Source organism: Clarias gariepinus, chromosome 5 (genome assembly GCF_024256425.1).
Source record: "Clarias gariepinus isolate MV-2021 ecotype Netherlands chromosome 5, CGAR_prim_01v2, whole genome shotgun sequence".
Taxonomy (NCBI): domain Eukaryota; kingdom Metazoa; phylum Chordata; class Actinopteri; order Siluriformes; family Clariidae; genus Clarias; species Clarias gariepinus.
Window position 1 is genome coordinate 34,850,841 of NC_071104.1, and position 26,344 is coordinate 34,877,184.

General features: G+C 37.8%; 1 protein-coding gene across 1 annotated transcript in view; it reads left to right on the forward strand.

Annotated features, from left to right (window-relative positions):
- The window catches only part of ttn.2 (titin, tandem duplicate 2), a 178,002-nt gene that overhangs the window by 11,763 nt on the left and 139,895 nt on the right, over positions 1–26,344 (forward strand). Inside the window, exons 12-39 of the mRNA XM_053495993.1 lie at positions 790–1,048; positions 1,205–1,250; positions 1,342–1,557; positions 1,640–1,782; positions 2,426–2,589; positions 2,713–2,943; positions 3,125–3,363; positions 3,730–3,971; positions 4,400–4,564; positions 4,656–4,824; positions 4,947–6,643; positions 7,451–7,732; positions 7,868–8,134; positions 8,234–8,506; positions 8,894–9,157; positions 9,286–9,546; positions 9,659–9,919; positions 10,012–10,275; positions 10,359–10,619; positions 10,697–10,957; positions 11,716–11,976; positions 12,069–12,210; positions 12,316–12,484; positions 13,127–13,358; positions 13,492–13,776; positions 13,974–14,099; positions 14,310–14,498; positions 19,931–19,978. Coding sequence (XP_053351968.1) covers positions 790–1,048; positions 1,205–1,250; positions 1,342–1,557; positions 1,640–1,782; positions 2,426–2,589; positions 2,713–2,943; positions 3,125–3,363; positions 3,730–3,971; positions 4,400–4,564; positions 4,656–4,824; positions 4,947–6,643; positions 7,451–7,732; positions 7,868–8,134; positions 8,234–8,506; positions 8,894–9,157; positions 9,286–9,546; positions 9,659–9,919; positions 10,012–10,275; positions 10,359–10,619; positions 10,697–10,957; positions 11,716–11,976; positions 12,069–12,210; positions 12,316–12,484; positions 13,127–13,358; positions 13,492–13,776; positions 13,974–14,099; positions 14,310–14,498; positions 19,931–19,978 — 7,417 coding nt within the window. The remainder of the gene's footprint in view (positions 1–789; positions 1,049–1,204; positions 1,251–1,341; positions 1,558–1,639; positions 1,783–2,425; positions 2,590–2,712; positions 2,944–3,124; positions 3,364–3,729; positions 3,972–4,399; positions 4,565–4,655; positions 4,825–4,946; positions 6,644–7,450; positions 7,733–7,867; positions 8,135–8,233; positions 8,507–8,893; positions 9,158–9,285; positions 9,547–9,658; positions 9,920–10,011; positions 10,276–10,358; positions 10,620–10,696; positions 10,958–11,715; positions 11,977–12,068; positions 12,211–12,315; positions 12,485–13,126; positions 13,359–13,491; positions 13,777–13,973; positions 14,100–14,309; positions 14,499–19,930; positions 19,979–26,344) is intronic.

The following is a 26,344-nucleotide window of genomic DNA, read 5'->3' on the forward strand; positions in this document are numbered from 1 at the left end:
GTGTATGCAGTTCCCCACACTGACTAGTGCCCTTGATCAGGGGTTAGAGAGAGATTTGGGATTCAGCCTTATGTTTAAAGCATGTTATCATTGTAGCTTGTGTTAGTCATCAACAACACAACACAGACGGTTCAGAGTCAATTCAGAACGACTTGGAGACAAAGAGTTGCCTCAAGTAACATAACGTTATCAGGTGTGTTTTCATGATGAAAGTGCTTTCCAGTACTGTGCATCGTACAAAACTTGGTTTGACCCATGCTGTGACTAATTGTGGTATAATATGTCTATAGCAGTATCTGGAAAGTTTTTTCCAGGCTGATAATAACTCAAGAGTTCAGCCGCCATGTTGAGACCAACATTAGTTTAGGTATAATGTGAAAAGTAATCTGGATCAGTCTCAATCTGAGTCCAAACTAAGGGTGACGTGCAAACCAACTTCTTTATTTCTTTTCATTATTAAACAGCAGTTTCATTTTGATTAAATTATTACTCCTGGTACTCCTGGTAACAATATTACAAAAACCAGCCCTAACATTTTAATGCAAAACATTAGACACAATATTGTGTACAGTGAGTTCCTCTTGTGCCACCTTGGCCTTTGGTTAGCCTCACGCATGGGTGGGCCCATGATCCTGTCACCAGTTTACTGGTATATATTTAAGAAACAGTGTCAATGTGTTATTGTTATGGCTGATCAGTGTATTCATATGCATCTACATTTCGGTATATATTGATTTTTATCATTAGGAGCCCTGGCTAAGAAGAGTTTGTTTGTGTTGTGTTATTCAGGGTTTGAAGAACCTGACTGTAACCGAGGGAGAGTCCGTGACCCTGGAGTGCCAGATCTCAGGTCACCCCACACCAAGCATCATCTGGTTCAGAGAGGACTACAGGATTGAGAGCTCCATTGACTTCCAGATCACATACGAGAAAGGATATGCCCATTTGGTGATCCGTGAGGCTTTTGCTGAGGATAGCGGACGTTTTACTTGTACTGCTACTAATGAGGCTGGAACTATCAGCACCTCCTGCTACCTGCTTGTTAAAGGTCTCATACTTTTATTCTCATTTAATGGAACTTTATGCAGTTTGCTATTTTATTCACTGTAGTGTAGTTATACTCTAGAAGCCAAATTAAATATAGTTCTTTTAGATCTCTATAGTTCTTTTGAAGTGAAATTCTTTCTAACATTTCCAATTTCAGTGGCCGAGGAGATTGAGACCCACGCAGAGATTTCTGTGGAGAAACAGTAAGTAACAAGATCATAATATGCTTCATATAATGATGGCCAAAACACTTCATGGATATTTAAAGCCAATAAGGGGAATTTTTACATTTAGGCTTATTGAGACAAAAGAAGTGTCAACAGCCGAAGTCACAGCTGTCGCTGAGCATGTGGAAGCTGGAGCAGGTGCAGCTCCATTCTTTGTGAAGAAACCGTTTTCACAGAAACTTGTGGAAGGTGGCAGTGTTGTGTTCGCTTGCCAGATTGGAGGCAGCCCCAAACCTCACATCTACTGGAGGAAGAATGGGATCCTGCTCACATCAGGATACAGGTATTTTTAAGTCACAACAACTAAAATAATCAATTTTCCTAGAGTAGAAATGCAAATTTATATCTATCCTCCCAATCTTTAGATATCGCGTAAGTTACAATAAGGACACAGGAGAATGCAAACTGGAAATCTCCATGACTTTTGCTGATGATGCTGGAGAGTATACTATCTCTGCCAAGAACCAGCATGGAGAGGTATCTGCCTCTACAAGACTTCTTGAGGAAGGTCAGTAATTGAAAAATAATAATAATAATAATAATAATAAGTAAGAAATAAAACACAATGGGGTGAGTGTTGTTATAGAAAAATAATAAGCAATGTGGTGATGTGGTGAATTGATTAATTTACAACAACAGCACATTCTATAGACTTATACCACTGCAATTTGTCAATGATATGTTTGTAGTTTAATATTGTGTAATGTCCCTGAATTAATTCCCATTATCAATAGCAGCCAAACTTAAACAGCTCAAAAATTATATATGTATATGGAATTTGCCTGTGCTTTGTAGGGTTCCTTTGAGTTTTTCAGTTCCCCTTCCCACCAGTTCCTGATTGTTATTTCCAAATTGCTCGTACTGTATGATGGGGTATATAATTGTGTGTAACATCTCTGCCCTTCTATGGGTTGACACCTCATTCATTCTTTTTTGTGAAGAATCTGCCCTAAATGTCCCTGTGTACATTTTTACTAAAGAAATTATAATTTATTAACAGGGCACATTAGTATGCATTAACCTTGTGTCCAATCGGAATTGAGCATTCACCAGTGCCATGGAATAAAAAGTTAATAATTGTGTTAATATTAACACTACAAAAACACATTTGAACAGATAACAGAGTCTTACCTGAATGTGCTATTTTACAGAGGAATATGAAGCTTATATGAAAACAATGGAAATGACGTACAAAACAGAAGTGACCACTACAGTGGGGCAGGAGCTCAAAGTGGCAGACATGCCCTCTGTGGCCATAAGTGAATATGAAACGCGGAGAAGGATGGCTCAACAAATGACATTCATAACAGAGAGGGTAAATAATAATAATAATAATAATAATAATAATAATAATAATAATAATAATAAAAAGAAATATAGAATATGCATGCATATAATGACGCCAAACAAAAAACTAATGACTCTGTTTTATTATCAGGAATTCCAAATATCTGCTATTGAGCAGAAAATAATTCAAGAGATTGAGGTCAGAATCCTAAAGATTACGTATCGTGAACTGGTGATTGAGGATGGGGAAGAAATGCTGCTGAGTGCAGCTGAACATGAGGCAGTAGTATCCACTTTCAGCACACCTGTCAAAAGCTACAGAATCATGGAGGGGATGGGCGTGACCTTCCACTGCAAAATGGAAGGAAACCCCTTGCCAAAGGTACTGCTTAATAATACTATTTTGCCCTAATAATAATAACACAATCAGTCAAGATAAAATATTTTAGCCTGCTTACATTTTTCTGTTTTTGGTCAACCATAATAGCATTGTGTGTTCAAAACATAACCTTAAAGGCTGTAAAAAGGCATTAAATTATGACATCAACAATCCCCCCTATTAGATTGCTTGGTACAAAGATGGCAAGCGAATCATGCATGGAGGTCGTTATCAGATGGAGGTTCTTCAGGATGGTAGAGCCTCTTTGCGTCTTCCTGTGGTGCTGCCAGAAGATGAGGGAGTCTACACAGCATTAGCTTGTAACATGAAGGGCAATGCTGTCAGCTCTGGAAAACTCTATGTGGAGTCTACAGCTGCTGCTCAGCCTTTTTATCCTCAAACAGAAGCAATGAAGAGAGTACAGTAAGTATTTTTTTTCATAACCTTGGAATTTATGGCATGTTTTAGCACACAGCTCTTGATCGCATATCACCGGGTTGCATTAAAGTACTTGTTATAGTACTTGTTATAGTATGCAGCCATGTCTATATGACAAATAATTTTAGAAGTTTTTATATAAAGATGTTTATTCAATGTTCATGGAAGGAGTCCCATGTATCGTTATTTGAAAATGACAACAGAAACATTAAATATAACTATAAATAGACACCGTATATAATTAAGTAAATTAAAAAAAAAATTGTTATAGAAAACAAAAAAAATTTGTTGCAAATGTAAACTAAACAACATAATATGCATTTTTCTGACTTTTATTAATTAATATTGCAGGTCAGAATCCCCTATGTCTGCACGCTCCATTAGCTTCTCCCCTGGACGTTCCCCTGCACGTTCTGTTAGCCGTTCTCCTGCTCGCAGACTGGATGAGACTGATGAGACACAGCTGGAAAGGCTATACAAACCCGTATTTGTCATGAAACCATCATCCTTTAGGTGTGCTGAAGGACAGACTGCAAGATTTGATTTGAAAGTTGTTGGAAGGCCCATGCCTGAAACTTATTGGTTCCATAATGGTAAGTAAAGTAGAAAAGGATGCATCTTTTTATGTATTTTGCATTTTATGTAGAAATGCACTTTTTTTTTTTTTATACGCGCACACATTGGGACTTACAGTAGGACTCATGCTTACTGTTCTTGGGTTTTTAAACAACATTTTATACCTTACTATAAAGACATTTTGGATTTTTTTAATGTTGATCATAATATCATTAATCTTTTTTAACCAATAAATATTTTTAACCAACGGTGTTCTAGAGTTACCTTATGCACATTAATGACTTTCCGTCACCATTACCACTTTGTGACATTAATAGGACAAATATGCATCTTGCCATGTTCTTTAAAAAACTGCTAAACACTCCATTGGGAAAAATGTTGGAAAACCAACATATTCATATTTTAGGAAATGTCAATAATTTGTACCTTCATTATGTCTTTAAAGGGCAACAAGTGGTGAATGACTACACTCACAAGATTGTGGTGAAAGAAGATGGAACACAGTCAATGATTGTGGTGCCAGCTATGCCCCATGACTCTGGAGAATGGACAGTTGTTGCTCAGAATAGGGCTGGAAAAACAACTGTTTCTATGACTCTTACTGTAGAAGGTAATTTTTATAATATATAATCACTACTATATATAATAGTACTATAATCACTATATCATTGTATGAGCTAATACCTGTCTGTACCCTATAGCTAAGGAAAACCTGATTAGACCACAATTCATCGAAAAACTAAGGAATGTCAGTGTCAAGGAAGGAACCTTAGTTGAGCTAGCAGTCAAAGCCATTGGAAACCCACTCCCTGACATTGTCTGGCTGAAAAACAGTGACATAGTCTCTCCTCATAAGTACCCGAATGTTAGGTGAGTATTCTAAATTAGAATGCTATAATTTAAATAAATATTCTATATAGTTTAGTATTATATTAACAGTTTAAAAGAGAATATTTTCAAATATTGAAATACTAAATTGCTGTAATTTTCAGGATTGAGGGAACCAAGGGAGAAGCACGTTTCAAAATTCCACAAACTACCGGTTCTGATAGTGCATGGTACACAGCTACAGCAATTAATAAAGCTGGACGGGATACCACTCGTTGCCGTGTTAACGTTGAGGTGGAGTACACTGAACCTGAACCAGAAAGAAAACTCATTATTCCTAAGGGAACTTACAAAGCTAAGGAAATTGCTGCACCTGAATTGGAGCCACTGCATCTCCGTTATGGTCAGGAACAATGGGAGGAGGGTGACCTTTATGACAAGGAGAAGCAGCAGAAGCCTAATTTCAAAAAGAAACTGACATCAGTAAGACTCAAGCGTTTTGGTCCTGTACATTTCGAATGCAGACTCACCCCTATTGGTGATCCCACAATGGTTGTTGATTGGCTACATGATGGAAAGCCCCTGGAAGCTGCTAACAGACTACGTATGATTAATGAATTTGGCTATTGCAGTCTGGACTATGAAGTTGCATATTCCAGAGACAGTGGTGTCATCACATGCAGAGCTACCAACAAATTTGGTGTTGACCAGACCTCAGCCACCCTGATTGTGAAAGATGAGAAGAGCCTTGTTGAGGAAAGCCAGTTGCCTGAGGGTAGGAGAGGGCCAAGACTTGATGAATTAGAGCGTATTGCTCATGAGGGAGCTCCTGCTGGAGTCACTGGAGATGAAATTGCTGAAAAAACTAAGCCTGAGATTGTCCTGCTTCCAGAACCCATAAGAGTACTGGAGGGAGAAACTGCTAAATTTCGTTGTAGGGTAACTGGATACCCAACACCAAAAGTCAACTGGTACCTGAATGGACAGCTTATTCGTAAAAGCAAAAGATTTAGGCTACTGTATGATGGCATTCATTACCTTGAGATTGTGGACTGCAAATCATATGATTCAGGAGATGTCAAAGTATTGGCAGAAAACCCAGAAGGCATTGCAGAAAACACTGTGAAGCTAGAGATCAAACAAAAAGAGGATTTCAGGACAATCCTGCGGCGTGCTCCTGAGATTAAGGCTCCTGAAGGCCCTGGCCCTGAGCATGGCAGAGTATCTTTTGATGTTGTTAAAGTAGATAAACCTGCTGAGCCCACACAAGCCAAAGAGGTCATCAAGTTGAGGAGGGCTGAGAGAGTTGTTCATGAGATGCCTACAGAAGAGACAGAGGAATTAAGAAGCAAATTCAAACGCAGAACTGAAGAAGGCTACTATGAGGCCATTTCCTCAGTGGAGTTTAAATCCCGCAAGAAGGATGAGTCCTACGAAGACATGCTGAGGAAGAGAAAGGAGGAGCTTCTGCACTGGACTAAGGAAATACCTGAATCTGAGAAGAAAAGGATGGAAGAGGAACGCAAACTTACCATTCCTACCATCAAGCCTGAAAAAATAACTCTCTCCCCCAGCATGGAGGCACCAAAGATCTTCGAACGTATTCAGAGTCAGACCGTCACTCTGGGTGATGAAGTACATTTCCGTTGCAGAGTTGTTGGTAAACCAGATCCAGAATGCCAATGGTTTAAGAATGGAATTCTGCTGGAAAAATCTGAACGAATTTATTGGTACTGGCCTGAGGACAATGTCTGTGAACTAGTTGTTAAAGACGTCTCAGCTGAAGACTCTGCTAGCATTATGGTCAAAGCTATTAATGTTGCAGGAGAGACTTCAAGTCATGCCTTCTTGCTGGTGCAAGGTTAGTATTATGAATTAAATTTCCATATTATATTATACTGTATTTAATCATTAGTAAAGTAATTCAAATTTTACAACAGTTAGGTCATAGTGGTGATAATGTGTATGAGAATATCCCTGAGATGTGTAACTATATATATATCACTCTACATCACAGTAATTACACTAACTGTTGGTCGTTGGTTGCCAGCATGGCAAAAACCCATATTCAAAACCAGTCACAGAAACTTACAGCAAAAAAAAACAACAAAAAAACTTCATTATATTAATGATGCTGATAACATTATGTAAAAACCCTGTCTCTTTGATAATAGGTTTCATAAAGCCATTCTGAATCACTTCTGAACTACCTGTGTTCTTTTATTTACTGCTACATAGCTTTTAACACAAGGCTGAATCCTAAATCACTGTCTGGCCCCTGATCAAGGGCCTTAACTTTTGTGCAGGACAAGGGACTCTTACACTCTTGTGCACTAGTGTTCCATTTAATGCTATTTAGGATTAAATTCCAGAAGCCAGAAGTTAACGGATCTGATATTCAAACGCGGAATAAGGGCAACTATAAAGAAAATTTTTACGAGATTTACAATTTGTGAAACTGTTTAGAAGAAATATCTCACTTGAGGTTGTGATGTTGTGCTCAATATCAGAATGGTTGATATACCTTCGGAACTTAGAACTGCACCCTCATGCCTACAAACGCATCACAACCATGCTGATATTCATTAAAACACCACTTCCTCTCTTGCGAAATTGCTTTACCACTCCATCTCATGTGAAATTTAATCTTTTTTTCCCTGTTCTTTAGCCAAGCAAGTCATAAGCTTCACCCAGAAAATCGAGGATTTACATGCCAAAGAAAAGGACAACATGGTAACCTTTGAATGTGAAACAAATGAGCCTTTCATCAAAGTTAAATGGCTGAAGAACAATGTTGAGATTTTCTCTGGGGAAAAATACAGGATGCATTCTGACAGAAAAGTGCATTTCCTATCTGTCTTGATTATCGGCATGGACGATGATGCTGAATACACTTGTGCTCTCGTTGAGGATGACAACATAAGAACATCAGCCAGACTGCATGTTGAAGGTTTGCATAATGACTATGTATTTGATTAATTTTTTTGTCCCTCTATCTGACACACAGAGGGCATAATGACATGTAATATAAATTGTGTGTTGCGTAGAAAAGCTGTTTTTCTAACTAATATGGTACAATGTGTAGGTGCTCCACTTGAAATTGTGAAGGAATTGGAAAATGTTGAAGTTCCAGAGACACTTTCAGGGGAGTTTGAGTGCGTGTTGTCTCGTGAGGATGCTGAAGGCACCTGGTACTTTGAAAACAAAGAGATCACCCAAGGCATGAAATATGTCATTACCTCTCGCCGTGGAAGACACAGTCTGTGTGTTAAGGATGTGAAGAAAGAGGACCAAGGCAAATACACGTTCAAAGTGGGCGATCTAAAGACAAGTGCTTCCCTGAAGATGAAATGTAAGTGAATGTATATGATATACCTTAGATTTTATCTGTGCATTACATGTCTGATACTTTGAAAGATTTATGTTTATATCATATCTTTCTTTCCTGCAGTGCGCCCGGTCACGCTGATGCAAGGCCTTTCTGACTTAACTGTCTGTGAAGGTGATATTGCTCAGCTGGAGGTACGATTCTCACAGGAGAATGTGGAAGGATATTGGGAAAAGGACGGTCACAAAATCTCTGCTACTGATAGGATCCACATTGTTATTGACAAACAAATACACAAGCTGCTTGTTGAAAACGCCACCAAAGATGATGCTGGAGCGTACTCCTTCCATGTTCCAGCACATCTCATTTCCACTACGGGAAAGCTAACTGTTCAAAGTAAGGTCATGCTGAACCACTTTTCACTTTTTGTCTAATTGAATGTAATCCACCTCACTGGGTGCTTCTCATTTTTCCTCGCCCCCTAATTTCATTTCCTTGCTCCTGAGCTACTTCCTCTATGGAAGAATGCAAACAAGATTAGGTTGGGTGGAGAACAAACTCATTGTTCAAATAAGACATCCTCACTCATTCAGTCATTTTAAAGCCACTTTAATGGACATCTTTAGAGAAGTCCTCACTTATTCAAGCATCACTTTAAAGTGACTTTTAAAGTATTTTGAAAACACGCATCGTTAATTTTTTAATCCTGTTTAATTTCACATTTTTATTATTATATGTTTACATATCTGTTATTAATGTTTAATCTTCCTTTATCATTTTTAGCTATTGGTATTGTAACACCCCTAAAGGATGTCAGCACAATTGAAGGCACAAAAGCTGTGTTGGAAGCCAAAATTTCAGCCGCTGATGTGAGCTCAGTGAAGTGGTACCATAATGAGAAGCTACTGACTGCTAGTGACAGAGTCCAGGTTGTGGCTAAGGGCTCCAAGCAACGACTAGTACTGAACAGAACATATGCTTCTGATGAAGGACAATATAAACTTGTTGTTGGCAGAGTTGATACATCTTGCAAGCTAACTGTTGAGAGTAAGTCTATACAAAGCCAATGCCTTATAAGTTTTAGTGCTTATAAAATTATTTCAATGTAGACAAGCTAGGAAATTATTGCAATAACTCTGTGGATTTCACTTTTCTTTTAACTTTTTTTTTTTCAGAGATCAGTATTTTAAAGCATATGGAGGATCGTGTGTGCACTGAGACCCAGAAGGTCACATTTGAGGTTGAGCTGTCTCACTCTGGCATTGATGCTCTCTGGACATTTAAGGGTCAACATCTGAAGGCTGGTCCCAAGTGCAAAATTGATTCCAAGGGCAAAAAGTACACTCTTACCGTTCTCAATGCCATGAAAGATGAGGAGGGCCCGTACGTGTTTGCTGCCGGCGAAAAGACTTCAAGCGCCAAACTTACAGTATCAGGTGCAATATTGTTATACTTTGGTTCAATCTGAGTATCGTCATTTTAGTCTGAAACTTACAACTTTCTATAACATTATAGTCAAAAAAGTCATGCTTTATTCTGTTCAAATAGGTGGTGCTATAAACAAACCTCTTCAGGATGTGACTGTCGCAGAGTCCCAGACAGCTGTTTTAGAGTGTGAGGTTGCAAGTGCATCCGCGGAAGGAAAATGGCTTAAAGATGGAGAACCTGTTTACTTCACTGACAATGTCAAGAGTGAAGAGATTGGTGCTGTAAGACGTCTAGTCATTGGCATCTCAAGAAAACAGGATGTTGGAGAGTACACGTACCAGGTGGCAAACTCTAAGACATCAGCTAACCTCAAAGTTGAAGGTATACTATTTGCATTTTATAAAATGCCAACGTACAACATGATCACATCTTGAACACAGCAAAGTAATAAACACCTTCTTATGTTATAACAGCTGTAAAGGTTAAGAAGACACTAAAGAACCAAACAGTCACTGAGACCCAAGACGCCGTGTTTAGTATTGAACTCACTCATTTAGATGTAAAAGGGTCCCAGTGGATCAAGAATGGAGTTGAACTTCTTCCAAGTGATAAATATGAAATCACAGTAGATGGCATGGTTCACTCATTGAAGATCAAAAATTGCAACTCCCAGGATGAATCTGTTTATGGATTTAAACTCGGACAACTCACTGCTAATGCAAGACTCAATGTTGAGAGTAAGTTTAAAAATAAATTTTACTTAAATATGTTTATTGTGATGAAGAACCTTATTCATAATCACTGTTGAATTATTTTTCAGCAATTAAAATTGTGAAGAAGCCAAAAGATGTGACTGCGCTGCTCAACTCTACTGCTTCCTTTGAGTTAAGCGTATCCCATGATAATGTTCCTGTTAAATGGATGTTTAAGAACCAAGAGCTTAAGCCAAGTGCAAATGTCCAAATCCTTTCAGAAAGGAAAGCGCACAAGCTGGTCATTTCAAATGTTGAACAAAACATGGAAGGAGAATACACAGCCGTCATAGGACATGTGCAGTGCAGTGCATTTTTGCACGTCGAGTGTAAGTATACTCGCTGTGTGTGTTGTTAATGCATTTACTCTGAGCAGATGCGTAATCGTTTGGATTTTTCCTTTTAGCTTTGAGGGTCACAAAGCCCATGAAGAATATCGAGATTCCAGAGACACAGGTGGCCACATTTGAATGTGAAGTTTCACATTTTAATGTCCCATCAACATGGTTAAAAAATGGAGTTGAGATTGAAATGAGTGAGAAGTTCAGAATTGTGGTGCAGGGCAAGCTGCATCAACTGAAGATCATGAATACCAGCAGGGATGATACAGCAGAATACACATTTGTCTGTGGAAATGACAAAGTCTCAGCCACCCTGACTGTTAGCCGTAAGTTTTTTTTTTTTTTTTACCATTTACTGGATTAAACAATTTTAAATATTAAATATTAGAGTTTGTATGTTTTAGATGTTTGTGTGAGTTTACGTAAGGGTGTTAGATTTCCTTCCACATCTGGTACAAACGTGCAATGACATTATATCCAAATACTTCAATATGGAGTTGGTCCCCCTTCACAGCTATAATAGCTTAAGGCTTAGAAGGCTAAGTGTTTCTGTGGGAATCTTTTACGGCATTTATAAGGTCAAGGCACTGATGTTGGATGAGAAGGCCTAGGTCGCAATCTCTGTTTCTGTTCATCCCAAAGGTGCTCAAAAGAGTTGAGGCCAAGGGCTCTGTGCAGGCCAGTCAAGTTCTTCTACATTGAACTCATCAAACCATGCCTTTATAGTCCTTTCTTTGTACATTGGGGCACAGTCATGTTGGAATAGAAAAGGAACTTCCCTAAACTGTTGCCACAAAGTTGGATGCATAGCATTGTCCAAGATGTCCAAGACTTCTCTTCAGTCAGAATAAAGGGCCTAATTGAATTACCTGAATTCAATAATTAGCAGGTTTGGCCAAATACGTTTGCCAATATAGCGTATTGGCAGGCCATACAGGATATATTACTGCCTCACACTCACACCACCAGGACAATTTGGGAAGATGAATGAATAAATGAATAAACAAGAGCAGGCTTCATTAATCAGATTATATTAATCATAAAAATGGAAGGTTCTAATTTCTTTTATTGTTTCCTTTTAAAGCTATTCTCATCACATCCATGCTCAAGGACCTCAATGCTCAAGAGAAGGACACCATTACATTTGAAGTGACTGTTAATTATGATGGCATCACCTACAAATGGTTGAAGAATGGTGTAGAGATTAGATCCACCGAGAGATGCCAGACTCGTTCGAGACAGTTCACTCACACTCTCACCATCCGTAATGTTCATTTTGGGGATAGCGCTGATTACAAGTTTGTGGCAGGATCTGCTGAGACATCAGCAAAACTGTTTGTTGAAGGTAAGTTTTTCCTTAATATTTACAATGATTTATCTAACTTTACATTGCGAGTAACTACCTTGGTAATATGTGTATTTTTTTCTGTTCTGTAGCTCGTGTCATTGAGTTTACAAAACACATCAAAGATATCAAGGTGACTGAAAAGAAAAAGGCCATCTTTGAATGTGAGCTCTCTGAGCCCAATGTCCAAGTCACATGGATGAAAAATGGGCAAGAACTTGAGATAACCGAAAGGTGCTGTTATAATAATGTTTATTATTATATTGAGCTTTAAAGAATTTTATATTTCTTTAAATTTTATTAAGTGTTCTAATTCAAATTTGTATTAAACCCCTTCAGGTTCAAGGTTTCCACAGAGAAATACATTCAACGATTGATGATACAGACTGTTCGCATGTCTGATGCTGGTGAATACTCAGTAGTTGCTGGCTCAAGCATGTCCAAAGCTCAACTCACAGTAGAGGGCAAAGATGTCCGCATTACTGAACCTGTTGAGAAAGAAATAACGGTAATTATTCATATACAAATACTTTAATAAACACTTGAAAAACACTTCCATGCATATTTGCACCCCCACCCTTGGACATTTCTATTTAAATCCCACTTCATCTCCACACTAAAGTTTCTATATTTTTCTATATTTGTACAAAAAATCTTGTTTTCCCATATTTGTACAGCTATAGCTTTTTTATATTGTGTATTTGTACAACCAGATTTTTCAAATCTTCTTATATTTTATATTTTGTCTTATCTTTTATAGATATATTTTTTTCCTTAGTTAAAGTTATTTTTTATATTTTATTTCTTTTTTTTTTTTTAAGGTCACATGCGGTCGACAAATACATTTATTTAATTTTTATTTAATATTATTTAATTTATTTCATTAATTAAAATTATATATATATATATATATATATATATATATATATATATATATATATATATATATATATATTTATTTTTTATTTATTTATTTAATTTTTATTTCAAAGTTTTTTATTTTATTAAAGTTTTGTTTTGTTTTGTTTTGCTTCCTCTGTCCGCTAAGTCATTGTGTTTGTTCTGCTGCTGCAGAAATAGAATTTTCTTCAGGATTAAAAAAAAGATTTATCTTATCTTATTTTAACTTAATATAAATGTCTTTTTTTAGGTTCTTGAGAGGCAGAGAGCTACTTTGGAATTTGAAGTCAATGAGGATGACATTGAAGGACGCTGGCTCAGAAATGGCGTTGAAATTCAATTAACGGTTGATAAGCGTTATAACTATGTGACCATTAGGAAAATTCATCGCTTGACAATCACTGAAACATGGAGGAGCGATGCTGGAGAATACACTTTTATTGCTGGGAAGAACAGGAGTGTGGTGACACTGCATGTCAATAGTAAGTGTTTCTGTTCTAATATTTTATTTGATTAGGATTATTTAATCAGTAAACTGTACCAATCTTCTACCTTATATTTCATACTGTGCAAGGTTTGCTTCTCCTTAGTAATGGTTTTTCTCTTGTTCATCAGTTCCTGAGCCGCCTCAGATCATTAGGCATATGGAGCCTTTGTCTGTTGAGGCTGGTAAACCTGCACGCTTCACGGTGGAAGTGACTGGCATCCCTCAGCCCCAGGTCTCCTGGTATAAGAACTCTCAGGCATTATCTCCAGGATTCAAGTGCAAGTTCCTGAAAGAAGGGAATGAACACACTCTACTGCTCATCGAAGTCTTCCCAGAGGATGCAGCTCTGTACAACTGTGAGGCGAGAAATGACTATGGACAGGCCACAAGCTCTGCTTCGTTGGACGTGGAAGGTAAATATTAAAATAGCAGATTAAGATGTGCACCAATCAAACTGGAAAAATACAGTATATACAGTAAGAGAGATATCTACAAAACAAGCTTAGAACTTAATTGATATCCTTAAAAACTCAAATATTTTTAAATATCTTATAAATAACTTATAAATAAATAATAAGTTTTATTAACATGAATGCATGTTCTTACATAGTTTCAGAGGTTGTTTCACCTGACACTGGAGCACCTTTATCACCACCTGTGATCATATCCCCAATACAACACACCTCTGCTGCTGAAGGAGGATCTGCCAGATTTCAGTGCAGGGTCTCTGGGGAGGGTAAGCATGCATCTGAACAGTCTAAAAAATGACATTTTCATGTAATACAGAATGTACACTTTAATTGCTTTAAGCTTTCAAAGCAATTGTGGGTTATATATATATATATATATATATATATATATATATATATATATATATATATATATATATATATTTTTTTTTTTTTTTTTTTTAATTTATTTTTATTTTTTATTATTCTCTCTTTAGATCTGACAATTACCTGGTTCTCCAAAGATAAAGAGATCAAACAGTCAAACTTCTTCAGAATGTCTCAGTTCGACGACTGCTGCCAGCTGGAGGTCGCCAGAGTTTATTCAGAAGATGAGGGAGAGTACACCTGTGTTGCTCGCAATGCTGCTGGAATGGTTTCTTGCTCCGCAGTACTTAAACTGGAAAGTGAGTGCTTCCATAGTATGTTTATCCAATTGCAATCAGGCACCTGATGTATGTTTGGGGAATTCTATGTAACAAATATTAGCATTTGCAAATTATACTGGTGCAATCGTTTACATTAGTAAGCTATGGTTATTTTGCTATGCCATTCATTTTGGACCTGTATTGGGCACACCACTTAAGACCAGAGAAAGCTTTAAAAATGTTGTAAAATGTTTGGCATGTATAATTGCTGAAGACAAAATCAATGCCTTCTCACAGGGAAAACACAAATCACTGACATAACATCACAGGAATTTCGGTGGCATGCCATCTCCAGTCTCTCTACAAGCAATGAGAGTGTAAAGAAGGAACCAGTTGGTCAGAAGCCCACATTTATTCAACCTCTTGTAAGCTGCACTGTGCCTCATGGGGAAGTGGCCAGGTTTTACTCTTGTGTCTCTGGCATCCCCAAACCAGAGATAAGTTGGTTTCATGGCCAGGAACCTGTAAAGTCAAACAAAAATACTGTCTTTCATTTTGATGAAATGACAAACACTGCAACATTAATTATAGTTGATGCTTTCTCTGAGCATGCTGGAGAGTACACTTGCAAAGCAACCAATCCTGCAGGAGAGGCTGTTTGTACAGCAACCCTTACAATATCCACAGAAGGTAATGCACATAAGATTAGATTGTCATCTTCAAATAACGCACCCTGATTAACTGCAAGTGAACACTTTTTCCTCAACTGGATCTTGTCACCAAATGTGAGATTTTTCAGGCACTCTTACTAACTTCACAAAATGTAACATTTTAAATAGAACAAAGCTTGTGGTTGTCACTACTGTAGATAGTAAATTGACATCTTGAAGGTGTGATCAACTCTTCTTATTTAATATTGTTGCAAACTGTTCTGTAATTCCACAAGTTAGCTTTACCGTAGCATTGCTATTTGCCTAACATATTCCTTTGTATTGCTCAGATGAAACGCTTAAGGATCATTCTAATGAGAGTATATCAAGGTCTGAAAAAAATCTTACAAAAATGACCAGTATCCAAAAGCCAAGTCTTGATGAATTAAAACCAACTCCACATGAAGGACCAGTAAATATACAAGAAGATCAAGTTCTGCCAGTTAATAGTTTGATTTTTGCTAAAACCATACTTGAAAGCTCAAGTAGCCAATCACAAGGTTTAGAAGACCGAAATCTATCAAGAGATCCCATTCTCTCTGAAATCTCTCCAGAGAACTCTTCTTTGACATGGTCAGAAGAAAAAAATGTTAAGCACCCACCTTTTGAAGTGTCAGGAACGAAGACTGCTGAAGTTTCTAAAGAATTTACAATATCACCCACACCTACTTTTAAAAATGTTACTGATATGACTATATCAAGAGACCAACATTTATCTGTTGAACTCAACCGAAAGCGTTCAACAATCAATCCTCTTTTATATAAAACACCATGTGCGACATCGTCATCTTCAATAGATGATGTGAAAGTTGATAATGCTACAGAATCATCAGACTCTTTAAGAAGGTTAAGGAAGAGTATTATTATTGGTTGTCATGAAGAAGTCCCTTTATCTCATTCCACCACAGACACTAAAACATTGGATGCAGATTTAATTCAGTCACAGATTTTACTTGATCAAGCAGAAACACAATCTCCTACGTTTTCTACAACCGCTTATGTACATAAAGATTCATTGGATGCTCAACAAGCTAAAGGAAGTAGCACAGTGCCATTTAAAATCACATCTGAGAGAGTGACAAATAAAACTGTAAGAAGTGTTGACATTCAGCAAAAAATACTTTCTTCCAGAAAGGCAAGTGAGGGAATAACTGAGACTCTTCAAACGACTTTACCTGACCCTACTGTCTATAATAAGGAAATAGAGACACTTTTAAGAAAAGACCACACTCAAGACCTAGAGGTCCCGCAAGATCAAAAGCTGTCAAGTGATTCCTTAATCTTGGACAAGTCTTTCATTGTAAGACATGTTGACATTCAGAAACCATTAAGTCTATCTCACGGGTCAAGTAAGACCATTGCTATCAGCACTCATGAAGATGTCAGTTTACCAAATGTGGCTGCTCTTACCCATGTCACGGACATGACTTCAGCGCAAGACCAAGCACACTTGGTTGTCGAAGCTAAACAAGATCATGGCCTGCCACTTGATGTTATTATCGCAGACAAAGCTCCAAGCATTTTGATTGATTCTCATGAAGCAGTGCATTTATCTGGCCCCAGCACTACAAAATTTCCAGTTGATGTTCTTATCGCAGACAAAGCTCCAAGCATTATGATTGATTCTCATGAAGCAGTACATTTATCTGGCCCCAGCACTACAAAATTTCCAGCATTCTCTGCCGAAAGTATTGAAATTAAGCCAGTTTTGGACAAAACTACCATGAGCATCTGTACAAGCTCTAAAAAGTTGCCAAACTCATCCACAAGTTCTGATGTCCTTGTAGAGAAAAAAGATGCTAAATCTCAAATATCAAAAGCTCAAATAGATGCAAGCAATGTGGGTAGTATCAAACATTTGTCCAAAACTTCTCATTTGAAGCCATATCCTCTTGAAAAAAGTGGTCAGTTTAGTAATGAAGGTTTAGATAATGTTTTCACAAAGACCAGTCTGCAAACCCAGGGCTTTAGTGACCGTAAACCTATTTTACATGAAAATCCACTGCTAGGAAAACATGATCAAACAGAAACCCAGCCAAAACCCACACTTTTTGAAGTCACACCTGAGAGAACTAGTCAGCAACAATCCAACACTTCTGATAAGCCAAGTGTGAGACTTACTCACTCACCTGATTTCAAATTACCCGAATCACATACCAATATTACAAATACACTTTTAGCAAGGGACGGTTTAAAGGCTCAGCAAGATAAAAAGCCTGCAAATTTTCAGGAACCACTTGATAAATCTGTTACATGGCCAACATCAGTTGTAGGAAGTGCTGACCTAAAGCTACCACTGGTTCTTTCTAGTATATCAAGTAAAAGTACTTCTATTGAGACTCATGAAGACATTACTTTATCACATTCCACCGCTCTTACTCAAGTCCCAGATATACCTTCAGAAACAGAACAAACAAATTTTCACACAGAGGCTGAGCAAGACGAAAATGAGCAGCAAGGTTGTCTTATTTCAGATGTAAATATTGGACAGGATCTGAAACCATCAACACCTTCTGGAAAGACAAGAACAAATGTTATTTCTTCTTGGGAAGATTTTTCTTTATCCGATCCTAGTATGGTTACTAAGAACAGAGAAGTATTTTTATTAAGAAACCTAAACCAAAAACAAACACAGATTCTTGACTCGAGCTTCTCTAAAAGTTCTGTTGACACAAAATCCATTCTAGCAACAAGTTCCAATGACTTTGTGCAAAAAGAAAGTACTGCATCTTCAGTGGAAAAAGCTGAAATTTTTTTAGAAAATGTGGTTCCTATTGAAACATCCTTGAAACAAATTAGCCTTGAAAGTGCAGATGTAGTTTTTGAAAGCTCAAAAAAGTCCAGACTGGCCACTGAAAGGCTCGATTATGAACACACAAGGCATGGTCATCCTCTACAGAATGAACAAGAACATCAACTGTCAAGTAATGTTCCTGCTCTTGAACTCAAAGATGAGATTCCCTCAGACACACAGTCAGAATCAGTTGTAATAGGTACTGATGTTCAGCCAAAATCAGCCCCTCCTGGAAAGCTAAGTGAAGTCCCTTTACCAGTTTCCACTCTATATACTGTGGGCCCAGGCATAACTCTTTCAGGAGATCAACATGCTTTGAAAAAGCTACAGAGTGATTCTCTTTCCTTTGAAAAAACACTTGAGAAATCATTTATTTGGTCAAAATCAGTTCAACAACCCTTAATGTCTCCCCAAAAGCCCAAAGAGAGCATTATTGACCCACATAAAGTCAGATTTCAAACCCCCATCCTTCTTCCAGAGGTCACAGATTTAACAAAAGACCAAGGAGCTGTACCGTTAGAAGACAATCAAGTTCCTGTGCCCTTAAATGTTACCGTTGTCACTGAAACGATGTATGATAGCTCTTCAAAGATGGGATCGAAATCAGATAAAGTGCAACACCCAGTCCAATTAGCCATCTGTGAAAAGTCTAGATTTAATTTAAAATCCACTTTACCTGACTCTACAATATCACCAAGCCAAAAAGAAAGTATGCTAGATCAAGAGACCAAAATCAAGTGGCAATATCCCTCAGTTACTTTACCAGATCACTTAGAAATATCTCCCATACATCCAAAGTATTTGAAATCACTAAACAATCTGGAGGGCACACTAGAGCTGCCAACATTGCTATCATCAATTGATGAAGATGAAGATGAAGAAGCTGCTTATGATGAATCCTCTATGAGCCAATATCAATGTGTGGCTCAGAAATTTATTCATTTAAATGTTAAGAAAAATGATGTGGCCAAATTTGTCTGTAGCATTAATCCTCAGACACTTTCCAGTGCTGTGTGGTATCATAATGAAAAAAGACTGACCACTACAGAAAGAATCAAATTCAAACAAAGTGGAAATATCTTATCACTCTTGATATGTGACATCCAACCAGAGGACCAGGGGATTTACAGCTGTGTTTTAAAAAATAAAGATGGCAAGACCCAGACAACATCTGCACAGCTCAACGTTGAAGGTGGATATTTACCATGTGATCACCTCATCCCAAATGACCACATAAGAAATCATTCATATCATCCTGTGCCATTTCGTGTTTCTCCCCAATCTGAACTGACTTACTGTTCAACTTTGTGTATACATCTTTGTTTATTTTTTTGTAATGCATATTTTTACAAATTGTTTTTTTTGTCAATCCGATCATTTAATGATTAATCAATGTCACATATTGTCTTTCGTATCTTAGCCTCATCACTTCATTTCAACCTTCACTTATGTCTCTTATTCCTTTTGCTAAACTGTCACACTTTTTGGATGATCTTTTGAGAGTCCCTTAAAATAAAAGAAACCAGACACCTCTTCAACGCAATTGTTTATTGCCCAATTAAGAGGTTTCTTCCAAGGTTAAAGTCTAAAAGAAGCAAGCCCAGGTCATACCACTGTCCTCTTCTGTATCAAAGAAGCTGAACAGGCTATTGTCCCATTTTGTTGAAAAGGACAATCTCTTGAATTTATCTTGGAGTTAACTACATTTGTCAAAAGGTGGTTTTATGGACTTCTTAAACCTTGGAAATTAGAAAGCCGTATGTAACTGTGTACAACTCTTAGTGTCAGCTTGGCAGATGCATGTTCTTTGTCCTTTTCACCTCTTGTAGTCATTTGTCTCAGTTTTACCAAGAAGTTATATGCTAAAGTTTTACAGTATGTTGAGAACTTGCAATGTAATATAATTTTTCAAATTCTCATGTCTTGATATTTCTAACATTTCTTTATCATAAATTCTTGTTTTACAGTTACGAAACGTGAAGAAATAGATACAAAAATTGAAGAAGTCATCAAAGGTAGGAATTTTGTTTTCAATTGTGCTATAATTAATGTTTTTCCCTGTGTGTTTTTTATGTAATAAATTCAACAGTACTTTTGGTGATGACTGTAAACTGCATGGATCTTTTTGATGGGAATACTTAAAAAAAAAATCACACTTATTTATCTTTATGTCTGACTTGTTTTATATTTTTTTAATAGCAAGCAGTTTGACTGATAAAATGTTTGTTGCACAGCATTTTGGGAAATGTAGGGTTTTGCATATGTTTATGACTCTTAAACAGCATGAAGAAGAAAAAAAAAAAAGAATATGTATCTTTTAAGTTTTCCAGAGCACAGGAAATGATTCTTTAAAAGATATGGAAGTAGCCACATCTTTTAATAGCCTCTTATGTTTCCTGCATCTGGAACTGTAGTACAAATATTTCTTAGACTGGCTTGCAGATAGCAGTATGTGATTAATGTTGTTTGCTTCTTAAATAACATGGTCATACCAAACTATATTAGTTCGAATAAACGCCTTCTAATACAAATATAATCCTGCCTCAATAATTGCTTGATTTTTATGTAAAAGAGAACAGTTTTTCTCTAAATGTTTTCCATCATCAATCTAAGGATTAGAAAGGGCGTTTATTCGTCTTTCTGCAAGTCAGGTAAGGAATATTTTAGGATATATATATATACTGGACCAGTCATGAAATAAGCTTATTTCAGATAATCGATTATATTTGAATATATATTAATGCTTTGGAAAGAAATTTATGCCTTGAAGAAGGACACAGAAGAAGGAACAAAACACCAGACCATTTTCGAGTCAGAATCTTTAATAAAGAATCGAGTCTTGCGTTTATTCGAACAAATATGGTGAGTGAATTTGTTTTTTATGGCTTTGTGTTTTGGATGCATGTGTTCAATATTACTCTTAATATTATATTACAATACATTTATTTTTTTATTCATTATTACTGTTATTTTAGCAAACTGGGCATTTTTGCTGAACTTTGTCTCCATTCTCTTGCAGAAACAGTTTATACCGAAGGAGCTGAATGCACCGACAAAGGAAGACATCCAGATGGTGCTGTATCAGATCCTGAAGTGGTTTTAGATGTTGGTACTTTAACAGAACATGGGACAGAAAATATTAAGCCATCTGTCATAAAAAAGCTAAAGTATCGATCTGTTTTGGAGGGGGAGGCAACTACATTTAGGTGCAAACTCGTTGCTAGACCACCGCCCACAATATTATGGTTTCATAATAACAAGCAAATCCAAAAGGAGCTCCGTCATAAAATACAGACAGTGAGCAAAATGCATGTCTATTTAACAATTTTAACCATCAATAACATTAAAGATAAAGATTCAGGTAGCTACAAAATAATGGCTTTTAACACAGAGGGGTCTGCAGAGTCCACAGCATCACTGCTTGTGTCTTTAAAGGAGGAGCAAGAGGCAAATATGTTCAGTCTTTCAAGACGTTCAGACAGGTCCTGTTCAAGCTTAGATTCTCTTGTTGATCAAACCAAAGAAAGAAAGATTAGAGTAGATCTAAGATGTGTTGGATCACCATTTGATAAAACATCTAAAGGACAATCAAGGGGCCATCACAGACATAAAAGTTCTTTATTCCGTACCATGTATTTTAGGACTTCATCTCCATCCAGAGCCCCTGAAAAAGACAACAAGCTTGAAACTGCTTCAGAACGAGCTCGTTCTCCCCCAGCTATGTTTGAAAGACCTGAGCGATTTAGTGATCGATATAGTGACATTTACTGTGACAGGTTTACTGGTCGTGATAGGTACAGCGACAGATTTAGTGATAAATTCAGTGATAGATGCAGTGATCGGTACAGTGATAGATTTAGTGACACAGACAGTCTTCATGGAGAGGTTAGAGCAAAGCTTAATCTTTTACAAAAAGCTGTGAAAAAGAAAAAGAGACTTTCAGTATCAACAATGTCCTCAACTGAGTTTGACTTGGAATCAGTCACAAGTGAGACAAGTTACACAGATTTTGCAGAAAGGCACAGGGTAAAGCCATCTACATTGACAGATTTTCAGCATGCTCGTCAAAGTGACCAGGATGATGGTGCGTTGAGGAAACCTTCTGCAGATTTTCAGTGTAGATTGGTGAGATCTACTGGACTTGGGACACAGTCAATAGAGCCCACACAATCAAGGGTAAAGCACTCCTTTGAACCCCAGTCTAGGTCCAGGGCAATACAAATGATGAGAGGTGAGCTCCCTCTAGAGGACATCAGAACAAGGGAAACTACCATAACTGACATATCTGACATAAAAATAGATGAGACAGCTGTTTTAAAAGAAGTGACACCAAAGGAGATTAAAAATAACTTCTCGGGTGGTACAGACAGCATTTGTAGACAATGGCAAGAGGAAAGCAAGGCAAAGGAACCGTTCGTGCTGCAATGGCTTGAGGCAGGTGAAGTTTCCCAAAACATTCCTAGAGCGATGAAATCTTTGCATGCGGAGTCCACATTTAAAGAACCATCTAGTATCAAACCTCTGACATCAGTGAAAGAAACATTCCTTAGTGATATTGTTACACAAAAGGAGAGTAAACTTGTTCCTATCCAGCAGTTACAACCAAGAGCAATGTCTATAGAGAATGTCTTTGAGAAAAACTTGGAAAGCGAGTGTTTGGAGTCTGAAGAGCAGTTCTTGGCTGAGCGCATTCGAAAATGGCAAGAGGGTGTACAGTCAGATAAAACAATAGCGGCTCCATCGCAAAGTTCTGAAGCAAAAGTCTCCACTGTTCATGAATTTAAAGCTAAAATGCTTAATGAGCCACAGGAAGAATATCAAAAAGTCTTTTCTATCACTATGGCTTCTCCCAAAGATGAGGGTCTAGTTAAATGTGAAGCTCGACAAAAAGCAGGTGAGTTTAGTGAAAGTGAATTCCTAATAAGTGAGAATGTGATCATGGCCCAATCAGTGGGATGGCAACAGGCCCATGGGAATGTTGTTACATCTGAAAACCGTGTGCATAAAACTGAAGAGATGGTCAATCAAACACAACCTGGATCAGACAGGGGTTTTTCATTCAGATCTTTGGACAAAAAACAACCCGCGGAAGAGCATCACCGACCAGTTGAGGTAATTTCAGGGTCTTCATTCACACATGTTGTGAGACCCTCAGTAGTAGAACAGCTCAGTCCTGAGCAAGGACCACAAATTGGAGGACGTTCATCACAAGCAGTAATTTCTGACTTTAAAAGTGGAAGTGTACTATTGATGGGTGAGGCAGAGACTTTAACCCAAGTAGAAATGGCAATGCAGCATGATAAGCCAGAGGGTGCTACACAGCATTGGGTCACAGACAACGGAAAACAAAGTGGGGGGCATTCATCACAAACAGTAATGCCTGACTTTAAAAGTCAAAGTGTACTCTTGATGGGTGAGGGAAAGCCTTTAACCCAAGCAGGACTCAAATGGCAGAATGATGAGGCAGGGGGTGCTAAACAACAGTGGTTTACGGACAAAGGAACACAAAGTGGAGGGCATTCACCCCAAGCAGTAATGCCTGACTTTAAAAGTGAAAGTCTGCTCTTAATGGGTGAGAGAGAGACCTTAACCCAAGAAGTAATGAAATGGCAGCATGATGATCCAGAGGGTGCTACACAACAGTGGTTTACAGACAAAGAACCTCATGTTTATAAAGAAGAATACGGAATTCAGCGGACAGAACCTTCAACTTCAACCGAAGGATTTTTGTCATTTTTAGGGCCTTCAGCAAAAGAAAGGTTTTTAAGTGAGCATAAAACACAGAGTGAGCAGTTTTTGATAGGTAAAAATAAAGGTGAGCTTGTAGTGAGTGGAGAAGAGGCTATAGATAAACCAGGACGGAATATGAATCTGAGACATGCAGATACAGAAAAAGCATCTCCTTTTTACAGATCTGAAGGTGAAAAATACAAAAAGCCACCCCCAGTGGTTCCTCAGAGAGATTCTACATCGATAAAAGTTTCAAGATCAGCAAAAGACAAGGAGACGCATGAGCATGGGCCTCAAGGCGAGCCGCACTTATCACGTGAGAGAATTAAAGAGTTAAAAAATAGGAGTGAGTGCTATGTAAGTGAGGAGGAGGCTTTGACTCAAAGAATAATGCAATGGCAACAAGATGTTTTGAGTGAACAAAAGCATGCCGTTCCCTTGGAGTCTGATTGGGTGACTTTTACGGGGAAGGCTAAGGATACTGCTGCAAATCAAGATGTTGAGCCACCCAAAAGCAGTCAGTCTTTGCCAAAAGGAAAATCAAAGGAAATGATCTACACTGAGGATTACAATAAGAACTATGGGCTGGACACATCTAAAATGCAAATGAAAGTTCAAAGTGTTACATATGAGGATAGTGAAAAGTTACAAACTGAAAGTGACTATCTTGTCAGTGAACAGGAGGCACTAGCTACACGCATTAAGAAATGGCAAGATGATGTTTTAACTGAGCAGGAGCAGGAGGAAAATGTTGATTTAGATTCTAGCTGGACCATCACCGAGAATCTGCAACCTTTCACTTCAAAAACTAATGACAGTTTAGAACCCACTTGTGCACATGTAGATGAGACTTTTCATTGTGGAATCACATCAAAAGCTTTGTTTGAAGTGGACAAAGTCAGCACTCATCTTTATGATAAAGATTTGCTGCAAGACAACAGTGAGAAATTGACTGAAACCCAGAAAAGTCATTATGAGAAAAGTTATCAAAGTGTTGCAAAAGGTATAGAGGTCTGCGCCATGACAGAACATCAAAAATTGCTTTCTAAGCATGATCCTACAACTATTGTAAATGAAAGAGTTCAATCTGGTGCACCAGTCTTTCTTACAACTTTGCAACCAAATATAAAAGTAAAAAGAGGAGAAATGACAGATGTGCAATGTCAGTTTCATGGAGACCCAAAGCCAGTGGTTTGTTGGTTTAAAGATGGACAGGCTATAATAACAGACCCAGACTTTGATGTGAGGACAAGGGAAACATCATCAACACTGACAATTTACTATCCAACAAAAGACCATGAAGGTACATTTACATGTAATATATCAAACATTCATGGAAAAGCCAGCATGTCTTGCATGCTAGAAGTAACTGATGATGAACCCAATGACTCGCCTAAAACTCCCCAAAAATTTAAAATGGAAGAAGAAGTTTTCTCTGAAGAACAGATAATAGATGAAGAACTTGAAACACTTATGACCCGTGCAGTAGACAAAAAGTTCTCTTTGCAAGTACCTCACTCAGCCATACATGTTCCTTGCTTTTCTGATTTACATACACACTCTTCTCCAGTAGAAATCAGGATAACTGCTCCAACACCAGTGCTGGATACAAGTGAGGACATTTTTGAGCCTATTGCCAAGACCACTGAGGCTCCACCAGATGAGAGCACTTCTCAAACTATGAAGCACAAGTTCATATTTTGTTTTGATGATATTGGTCAGGTACCTCAGATCTTTAAACCACTAGAGGACATTATCTGTCCTGAGGGCCAGTCTGCCATTCTTGAATGCATAATTTCTGGTGAACCATCCCCTGATGTCACATGGTGGCATGATGACCATTTTCTTGAGCCCACCACAGGCAAATACTATTTTGATGAGCATGAAAAAAATTATAGGCTTTACATTAATAATTTTACATCTCTTGATGAAGGGACATATAGATGTACTGCCACTAACAAGTTTGGCCAAGTTCAAAGTGTAGCTAATGTGTTTTTTGACCCCACGACTTTAAGCAACATTGAATCACTTCCTAAACTGAAAATGACAGAGCAGACAAGATCTGGTGGATTCTCATGTAAAATTACTCCTGCAGTTAGGCCAAAAACATTAACAGGCACTTGTATTGAATCCAAAGAGTTGCCGGTTAAAGACGAGGAAAGAGATAATGTGACAACTGAAGAAAATACACAGTATCCCATGAGCCAGTTCATTCCAGTTACTAATGAACCATCTGTACTTCAGAAAGGTGCACCAAAGTTTAAAAAATCTGCCCAGTCACAAGGCCCTCTTATAAGTGGTTGTGGTTTGCAGTCATCAGGGGCGGATGTACGTGTGTCAAAACTAAAACAAGCATTTGAGCCACCAAAATCCCTCATAGTAGAGGCAGATGATATAACAGTGGAACCATATGAAGAGTCATTTTATCCTGTTGAGGACATTCCAGAATTTGCACTTCAGCTCCCACAGCATGAAGAAGGACTAATGTCCTCAAATATACATGAACATGCTTCATTGGTTGCGTGCAAGGTGTCCCAGTTAAGCAGTGCCACAAATGTAAAAGGAACCTTTATTTCAAAAAGTATAGCACCATCTACTGAAGAAACATCTTTGGAGAGCTCTAGTGATTTGCATCATTTTGTCTCCCTTGC